At 42.6% G+C, this 10,313-nt stretch overlaps 1 protein-coding gene across 2 annotated transcripts; it reads left to right on the top strand.

Annotated features, from left to right (window-relative positions):
* Nucleotides 1-2,544: 2,544 nt before the first annotated feature.
* Nucleotides 2,545-5,553, top strand: LOC143804556 (uncharacterized). Of its 2 annotated transcripts, XM_077282777.1 has the most exons (7): nt 2,545-2,797; nt 2,899-2,964; nt 3,062-3,121; nt 3,231-3,299; nt 3,771-3,993; nt 4,248-4,407; nt 4,500-5,553. In XM_077282777.1, the coding sequence occupies exons 2-7, from the start codon at nt 2,899-2,901 to the stop codon at nt 5,080-5,082; spliced, it is 1,161 nt and encodes a 386-aa protein (XP_077138892.1). In that variant the 5' UTR covers nt 2,545-2,797; the 3' UTR covers nt 5,083-5,553. The 2 variants fall into 2 exon arrangements, with proteins under 2 accessions (XP_077138892.1, XP_077138891.1); XM_077282776.1 differs by having other exon boundaries at nt 2,545-2,964.
* Nucleotides 5,554-10,313: the final 4,760 nt, after the last annotated feature.

Raw genomic sequence — 10,313 nt, 5'->3', positions numbered from 1 at the left:
CGTGTCCTTTTTTCGGTCAGTATTGAACCAGCAGCACTGAAGACTCTTTCTGATAGCACACTAGCAGCAGGGCAAGCGAGCTCCTGTAATGCATATTCTGCCAATTCAGGCCAGGTGTCTATTTTAGATGCCCAGTAATCAAAGGGGAATGACCTGTGAGGGAGAACATTGATAAGGGAGGAAAAGTAGTTCGTAACCATACTGGACAAATGCTGTCTCCTGTCACTTTGAATCGATGCAGCAGTACCTGTCGTGTCTGCGGTCATTGCGAAATCACTCCACAACCTGGTCATAAAACCCCTCTGTCCAATGCCACTTCAGATTTGTGAACCTCTAACACCTCTGCCATGTTGCCCCCTACGGCTCATTTTCAACCAACCGGTAGGGCATCATCTCTAACGAGATTGGTATAGCAATGTGGGCATTCAAACCCTGTGTACATGGATGAGAGGATGAGTACTTTCTTTTCCTAACGAGTGTCTCTTGTAGGGTGAGCTGGACTGGAAAGCTGCATATGGTGGAACTAGCGGTGGTGGTGGTGGACATGGCGGATTGAGAGAGGGTTGGTGATGGTATTCTTGATGTTGACCTACATACAGTGTTTCCTACCAATAACCTTGTGATTCCCTGACTGCTTTGGCCTTGCGACGATACCTCCACATTTGCTGCTGGTGGTGTCCTAACCGGTGGGCTTACAGTGAGGGAAGCAATGTAGCATTGCTGACTACCTTCATTCTGAGCAGGTGCACCAATGGTACCGGACGTTTGGTAGTTAGTCCAGGCTTGCAAGTGCATGCTGGTTAAATGTCTAAGCATGCATGTTGTATTTAAATTTTGAAGATTCTTCCCTCTGCTAAAGGTCTTTGAGCATTTCTTACAGATAACATGTGACTGATCATTTGGATCTTGGTTAAAAAATTGCCACACTACACTCTTCCTACTATGGAATACCTTTTCAGGCATTGCACACTGTGCTACTTTCACCGGATGGCCACGCTGTCCTAAAACTGTTTTTATTTTTGACAAACGTTTTTGGCCTGATACGGGCCTGCCAGATGACAGCTGTTGCGATGTAGATGGCTGCTGCGGATCATCCTCCTCCGCTTCTGAGCTACTGGCAGCGACACCCTCTTCCCCCAATGGCTGCCAATCTGGGTCAACAACTGGGTCATCTATCACCTCCTCTTCAATGTCATGTGCACTTTCCTCTGTGTCACCATGTAAGGTGCTATAGCGTTCGGGACGGGGCACCATAGTCTCATCAGGGTCAGATTCTGGCTCAGTACACTGCGAGGGAAATGTAGTGATCTGAGTCAATGGAACAGCATAATAATCTAGCTGTGGCTGTGCATCAGTGCACTCCATGTCCGATTCATCTTGTAATGGGCAGTTGACAATTTCCCTTTCTAACGCAGGCACGGTATGTGTAAAGAGCTCCATGGAGTAACCTGTAGTGTCGCCTGACGCATCCTTCACTTTTGGTTTGGGTGAAGGACACAAGGAAATGTCTTGTTCCTGACCAGGAGCACCCACTGACGACTCGCTGCTTTTATATTTGGAACTTTCTGAAGAGGAGGCGAAAGAGCTTAGAGGCTGAGTCAGCAAGGAAAGTCAAAACTTTTTCCTGCTGCTCCGGCTTTAAAAGCTGTTTTCCTACTTCAAGATAAGGGAGCCTTCGAGGCCTTGTGTAGCCAGACGATGACGCTGGCTCAACACCTCCAGCCTTAGGTGCTATTGTGCTTTTGCCACTACCACCAGATGCACCACCACCACCATCAGTACCAGCTGGCAACCACCGCCCATGGGCTCTTCCACCAGACTTCCTCATTTTTTGGAAAATCTAACCACAATAACAACCGTTATATGGTACTGTAAAACAAGGTAGAAGGTGTATATAAACTTGTTGAGAATTTAAATCTCCCTTTTTTGGGGGGAGACTGAACCAAATCTCAGGCCCTGTGCATAAAACAACACAATGTAAGTGGCAGAAAGTGGCTGGCTGACATACGACAAACTAACAGGACTGAAGTATATCCACTTTGTGAGAATTTGAATCTCACTTTTTTTTTTTGGGAGACTGAACCAAAACTCAGGCCCAGTGTATAAAACAACACAATGTAAGTGGCAGAAAGTGGCTGGAAGATATATGAAAAAATACAAGGACTGTAGTACAATTTCAATCTCCCTACAATGATCTCAGGACAAGTATGGCAGCAATAAAAAGGACTGCTGCACACAAAACTGTGGACAAATAAACAAGATAACTGTGCAGAAAGGAGCAACAGGATTTTTGCTTTTAAAAAAGCAGTTGGTTTGCACAGCAGCGTGCAAATAGCAATGCAGCTATCAGGGAGCCTTAGGCTGGGTTCACATTGCGCTAGGTGTGTCCGTCTAACGGACTCGTTTTTAAGTAGTAAAAACGCAATGTAACGCACTTACTAACGCGCCCATAGACTTGCATTGTAAAACGCATCGTGACGCATCCCTAAATTGGTATGCGTTTGTCACATAACGTTTTTTTTCTGACGGACCTTCAATGCGGCTTGCAGCGTTCTCGGGTCCGGTCAAGCTAACGCACTACTAACGGAAGCGTTCATTCTGCCATAGAAGGCTATGGCAAACGCAGTCAGACGCAAATCATGAAAAATTTCCAAATAGGACCACACGTTTTAATAGCGTTTGAGGGTGGTCACATGTGTCATGTGACAGGAAATGTGATTTCGGCCATTAAGAGGAATATACCACCCACAATAGGACTACTGCACGTGACAGAGTGTTGCAATACCTCTCCTGAAATGTAAGTACATTTCTATATATATATCTCAGTATACATCATGGGAGTCTGTAAAATGTCCGTCGGATGTGTGTGTACTAAACATGTTGCTTTGTTGCACACAGATGTCGGACACAGATGTCAGCAGCAGCAGCAGCAGCAGTGTGTCTGCGATTTTTTCGTCACAGTCGGTAGGCTTGCACTTTAAAAAACCACTATAATGTTGTGTGAAACTCCATTGTATTGAGCTAGGCATAACAATCCTGTTTATTGTTTTATTGTGAATAGGAGTCTTCTGAGCCCGAGGCTGCTAGACCACCCCCCAAAAAACATGCTAAAAAAACAAAGGTACATAGCACACATGTTGAATTTTTCAGGCATAAATTTATTGATCCAATGAATGTTAACATAATTTAATGTTAAAATGTTTTTTTTTTACATTTTACATACACAATAGGTGGTGCAACACGGAGGACAAAAAAGAAAGAAGGTCCCTAGCCGTCTGTCGTCGCCACAACTGCCAGTGGTAAATATCAAATTAGAAATATTCTATCCAATATTTATCAACAATCTATCTATTCAATTTCTATCTACTATAGCTGTAAAATATCAACTATCTATCGCTCCATCTATTTTTGTCAATCTATATCTATGTATATATCTATATCCATGTATCTATCTATTTATCTATCCATCAATATCTATGTATCTATCTATAAATATGTATCTATCTATGTATCTATCTATCTATATCTATGTATCTATCTATCTATATCTATGTATCTATATATCTATCTATATCTATCTATATCTATGTATCTATTGCTATATCTATGTATCTATCTATCTATATCTATGAATCTATATATCTATCTATATCTATCTATATATATGTATCTATCTATTGCTATATCTATGTATCTATCTATCTGTATATATGAATATGGCCATCCAGTGAAATTGAAACTATCAACCTAAATTTTTTGGGTTTACCTAGTCCAAGTCAGCGGCCAAAAAAAAAAGGATTGTCGTTGACGAAGAGCCATTGACTATCCACAACGAGACACTGATCAACCTTGTTGAAGCCAACCCCTCCATATGGGACCAGAGCGACAGCTCCCACCATGACATCGTGAAAAACCGGAAGTTGTGGGATCAAATAATCTGTCACTTTGATCCCCGATACATGGAGAAGTCTACAACTTCAAAGAAAAAAATTGGTAAATATTGGTGACGTAACATCGGAAAATGTAAACCCCAAAAAAATTTCTATCCTATCAACCTATCCACTTGTTGTCTATCTCTCAATTATGAACTATCTGTACACTATCTATCTATACACTATTTCTAAAAACTATTTCTTAACTATCTATCTACTATTTATATCTCAACTATCCTAGCAAACTATGAAAAATGTTTCCTATATCTTCAAACTATCTGTCTACTATTTTTTTTTTTTTTTTTAAATTTAAAGCCGATGCTGTCCATACCCGTTGGAAGTCCATCCGCGATCGCTTTGTCCGTGACTACCGGAACAATCAAAATGCAGCAAGTGGATCCAGTGGTAAACGGGTGACCCCGTATGTGCATTACGACCAACTGCTCTTTCTTCAAAAAACATTGTCTCAGCGCTCGTAAGTACAAAAACGTCTGTGTGCGAGACAAAATTGTTTAATAAAGGTAACTAATTTACTTTATTTATATTAATTTTTTGGGGGGGTTACAGCACGATATGCAGTACCGCTGCTCCGAGACCGACAGAGGAACTGGAACCTTCTCCAGTGGAACCAACACAACCTGAAGATGTGTCTGGCATCAGCGAGCCACGATCTGCGGACAGAAGCACTGTTGCTGCAGGTGTGAGTGCCCGGTTGCAATCACAGCGTGGACGCAAGCGAGCAACCCAAAAAGATGAAGCTGATGCAATTATCGTGGATGGACTCCAACGGGTAGAGGACATGTGTCGCAGTGAGCTGAAAGACGTGAGGCGCGAAATTACCGAGCTGCAAGCACGCGAGTCTGTCTACTCTGCTAATGAGTGGAAGCTACTTTTCTTATCCTATGTGCCTGTTGCCCAAAATATCCCGGCACATAGAAACTTTATGTTTAGACAAAGACTGAACGAGCTTGTAGAGGAATTTGTGGGACCACAAGAACCCGCTCCATCGGGAACTAGAAGAATGGACTTGCCGGCCTACAACCCTCAATATAGAGGCCGGGGTGAAACGAGCGTGGAACCTCATAGACATAGTAGCAGTCCATCATATAGTTGGGCAGACAATACGCCCGTGCAGTACCAAAGTCTTTAGTACAGTTCAGTGTCCCCAGCCAGGTGCAATAACCACGTTGCAAGTTTTCTATTTTTTTTTTTTTGTTATGTTTTTTGTTGTGAATTTCTATTTTCCTTTTTTTTCTTCCCTATGGGATATCATATGTTAAACCTGTGTACCAAAAGTTTGTTGGAAAAACCCATAAACATGTTGTAAACTGTTTCAAATTTAATAATCTTGGATGACTTTAACTTTTAACACAACACAACTTTATACACGACATAAGGTAATTTTTAACACGACATCTGGTTAAAAAACTTTTTACACGCCATAAGGTAACTTTTTACACAACATCAGGAAGACTTTACAATATTTTCACACGTATCTGTCTTGCCATGGAACATGGCCTTCATGTGTGAAGTAGTGTGCAAACTGATCACGAATCCTCATTATTTGTGCTGTTGACCGAACAGCAGTAGATTCAATGCTCATGAGGTTCGACTCACAATCATCAGGGTCTACCTCCTGGGTTTCATGTCTCGCCACAAAATTATGCAGACAGATGCACGCCTTCACAACACGGTCCACATTTTCTGGTTGCAGCTGCATGCAGGTTAGTAAAATCCGCCATTTCAATGTCAAAATCCCAAAGGCACACTCCACATAACGTCTAGCCCGGCTCAAGCGATAATTAAAAATGCGCCTGCTGGAGTCTAGACTACGGCTTGAGTAGGGCTTGAGGAGATTTTGTCCTAGTTGGAAGGCCTCGTCACCAACTAAAACATAGGGCAAACTTGGGCCTTCGGTCCCCGGAAGAGGTCTTGATGAGGGTATGTTGAAACTTTGGCTGTACAAACATCGGCCCATGTTGGAGTCTCTGAATACTCTGGAATCGTTAGTCCGGCCATAAGCACCAATATCCACAGCAACAAAACGGTACCTGGCATCCGCAATAGCCATCAATACTATAGAAAAGTATTTCTTATAGTTATAGTACAGGGAACCACTATGCGCAGGTTTCTGAATCCGTATGTGCTTGCCGTCCACGGCACCAATACAATTGGGGAAATTAGCCACATCCTCAAACTGTTGGGAAATCGCTAGCCACATTTCTGATGTCGGGGTTGGTAGCACAAGTGGTTGCAAGTTATTCCAAATGGCATCACAAGTTTCCCGAACCAGTTGGCAAATTGTTGACTTCCCAAGTCTAAACTGATAATGCAGTGATGCAAAAGTTTCTCCGGTAGCCAGATATCTGTCGACATTTAAATAAAAATAAAAAATTAGGATTGTTAGTGATCATCTAAAGCCTAGTTACAATAGAATATACAATTGCAAAATGAACATTATGCCCCACGATACCTACATCTAGTGTTTGTCAATAGAATGCTAAAAAAAAATGTATAATTACCTCACAGTCACTACTAGACGTTGCTCCGCACTGATGCTTTCACGAAAAGTGCTGCGATGATGATGTATCTCATCCGTCACATGCGAGAGCAGAACATCAAAGGTCTCAATGGACATCCTGAGATAGCGTTGGAATTTGGAGGGGTGATCCCGAAGCTGCACATACAGGGTGTGAAAGGCACCATATGTACTCCGCAAGAAATTCACTTCGTGGATCCAATATCTCCTTTGCGAACTGCGCTTTCTCTGACGAAGTCGCAACCGCATCAAGCGAAATCTGACGAGCTCAGACACAAACATCTTGCTAGCAGAAGTTCACTCAATGCTTTCAAAATGGAGAATGAGTCTGTGCCCACACCCGACAATGACAAAAGGGAAAAAAAAAAAAAGAACAACTTTATTGACAGTGACAAACGCAGACAAACGGATACGGACATCAAAATGAAAAACGCGATCACATGCGTTAACGCTAGCGTTACTGTGACGACGAATTTCACATATTTTTTGCTCCTTTTCTGTACATGCGTTTAACGCATCCGTTTAACGCCATGTACTTGACGCAATGTGAACCTAGCCTTATAAGGCAGCCTAATAAGCTACAGAGCTGATGCACAAAAATATAGCCTCCACTGTCCCTGCAAAAAAAGGTGGTGTTGGACAGTGGAAATTGCTGCAGCACAAGCAGTTTGGGGGTTAATCTTCTCTCCCTAACTATATCCCTTCTTCTGATGAAGCTGCAGCAACCTCTCCCTATGCTAAGATCAGCAGAAGTAAGATGGCGGTCAGCATGTACGCCCCTTTATAGCCCCTGTGATGCTGCAGAAAGCAAGCCAATCACTGTCATGCCCTTCTCTAAGATGGTGGGGACCGAGACCTATGTCATCACGCTGCCCACACTCTGCGTCCTCCTTCATTGGCTGAAAAATGGCGCTGAAAGCGTCATGTGAAACGCGACTTTTGCGCGCAGATCGGCGACCTCATGGCTGATCCCACACTAGGATCGGGTTGGGCTTCATGAAATGTGAATTTGTCCGATCCGTTTCGCTCAACCCTACTGAACATACATTTCAGTAGGTCAACATTTCGGATTTTAAAATCATTTTTCAAGCTGGTGTTATAAAGTATTCTAATTTACTGAGATCATGACTTTTAGGTTTTCATTGGCTGTAAGTCATAATCATCAACATTAACAGAAGTAAACACTTGAAATAGATCACTCTGTAATGACTTTATATAATATATGAGTTTCACTTTTTGTAGTGAAGAGCTGAAATAAATTAACGTTTTGATGATATTCTAAATTTGTAAGAAGCAACTGTATTTTTCATTCTTCTTTGAATTCTTCACTTACTGCTTCATGACTAGTCTCTCTTTATGCACAAAGGCCCCGATTCATCAAGTCTGCCATTTTTTCTTCCATTCTTGATAAAGAGTGCACAAAGGGGTAAAATGCACTAAACTCATTGAGGCATATGTCTATTTATTAATTCTTACAGCTGCTGTGCACCACTGTAAGAAATGTAATCCTGTTGGGGCTTGTAGTATATATCTGTAATACTTTACCTTCCTTTTGTGGCATAAATTTGCAGATTCCTATAGGCCATACCCCTTCAGGTGAAGCTACTCCCACTTTCCAAAAAAAGTTGCACAGCAGGCCAAGACTAGCATAAAAATGCCAAAAGTCACTAAATTATTGCACAACATCAAGTTGTTTAGACATTTAGGGACTTTAGAAGCAGTTTTACTCCAAAAAACTGGCAAAAACTGCTTGACGAATGTGAGCCAATGTTTGTAGTTAATGGGCAATAAATGGAATTATTGAGCCTATTAAGATGGATCTCACTATTTTTAACCAAGTTATGCTTTGTGAAAAACATGGTAAATCAAAGATATGAGCAGAATACAATGGCATTATTCAGTAGATTCTATTCTTTATTTCCATGTAAAAGTCTATTTTTGAGTAATAAACAATGGGATTTCCTAATTGGTCTGAATAAGTGAATAAATCTACAGACCCAATTGTACCTTACATTAAATTTTAGATCTTATTCACGCACATATAATTGAATCCATTTTTTTTACTGTAGCGATTTTTTTATGTTAGGTTAGGTTCACTTTGTGTTTAGACATTAATTTTGGTTAGTGTTTTAAAACATTTAGTTCATCTGCCCCTACACAACTTTATGTTTAGAGTTTTGTTTAGGTTTACCATGTACTGTCAATAAATTATACCAATGTATTGGACAAAATTAAGAACCTTTATAGATGCCACCTGAAAACACCAAACAAAGTTAGCATGCCACCAGTAATTTTTGTTGCATTGACTCTTCACAGCTACTGTAGGATTTCTTTAGCTCTGACATTAAGAAGACTACACTAAAGTTACACTAAACGATTTACCAACGATCACGACCAGCGATACGACCTGGCCGTGATCGTTGGTAAGTCGTTGTGTGGTCGCTGGAGAGCTGTCACACAGACAGCTCTCCAGCGACCAACGATGCCGAAGTCCCCGGGTAACCCGGTGTAAACATCGGGTTACTAAGCACAGGGCCGCGCTTAGTAACCCGATGTTTACCCTGGTTACCATTGTAAATGTAAAAAAAAAAAACAGTACATACTCACCTTCTGATGTCTGTCACGTCCCTCGCCGTCAGCTTCCCGCACTGACTGTGAGTGCTGGCCGTAAAGCACAGCATAGCGCTGACATCACCGCTGTGCTCTGCTTTTACTTTACGGCCAGCGCTCACAGTCAGTGCGGGAAGCTGACGGCGAGGGACATGACAGACATCAGAAGGTGGGTATGTACTGTTTTTTTTACATTTACAATGGTAACCAGGGTAAACATCGGGTTACTAAGCGCGGCCCTTCGCTTAGTAACCCGATGTTTACCCTGGTTACAAGTGAACACATCGCTGGATCGGTGTCACACACACACCGATCCAGCGATGACAGCGGGTGATCCAGCGACGAAATAAAGTTTCAAACGATCTGCTACAATGTACGATTCTCAGCGGGGTCCCAGTAGCGTGTCAGACACAGCGAGATCATATGTATATCGCTGGAACGTCACGGATCATGCCGTCGTAGCGACCAAAGTGCCACTGTGAGACGGTACCCTTACAACCAAGTCAAAAACCCGTAATTACTTTCAACTGATAAACCATATAGTGCAATCAGTATTGTGTTTATTTCAGGCCCAACATTGCTCTAAGGGTACTGTCACACTATACGATTTACCAACGATCACGACCTGTGATACGACCTGGCCGTGATCGTTGGTAAGTGGTTGTGTGTAGGGTTGAGCGACCTTTACTTTTATAGGATCGGGTCGGGTTTCACGAAACCCGACTTTTTCAAAAGTCGGGTCGAGTGAAATCGGCCGATCCTATAAAAAAGTCGGGGTCGGGGTCGGCCGAAACTCGAAACCCAATGCAGTGCATTGGGTTTCCAATGGTTCCCAGGGTCTGAAGGAGCAGAAACTCTCCTTCAGGCCCTGGGATCCATATTTAAGTGTAAAATAAAGAATTAAAATAAAAAATATCGCTATACTTACCCTCTGACGGGCCCTGGTACTAACCGGGAACCTTCCTTCATTAGAATCAGCCTTCCAGGACCTTGCGGTGACATCACGGTGACGTCGCGGCTTGTGATTGGTCGCGCGGCCGCCCATGTGACCGCTCGCGCGACCAATCACAAGCCGCGACGTCACCGTGACGTCACCGAAGGTCCTGGAAGGGCTGATTCTTAGGAAGGAAGGCTGCCGGAAAGAAGCAGGGCGTGTCCGAGGGTGAGTATGTACCTAATAGGAATATACTCACCCTCGGCTTCATTCCGGCAGCCTTCCTTCCTAAGAATCA

The sequence above is a fragment of the Ranitomeya variabilis genome, chromosome 2 (assembly GCF_051348905.1).
Source record: "Ranitomeya variabilis isolate aRanVar5 chromosome 2, aRanVar5.hap1, whole genome shotgun sequence".
Classification (NCBI taxonomy): Eukaryota; Metazoa; Chordata; class Amphibia; order Anura; family Dendrobatidae; genus Ranitomeya; species Ranitomeya variabilis.
The sequence above is the reverse complement of the archived record's forward strand: the minus strand, read 5'-3'. Positions and strand labels throughout refer to the sequence as shown.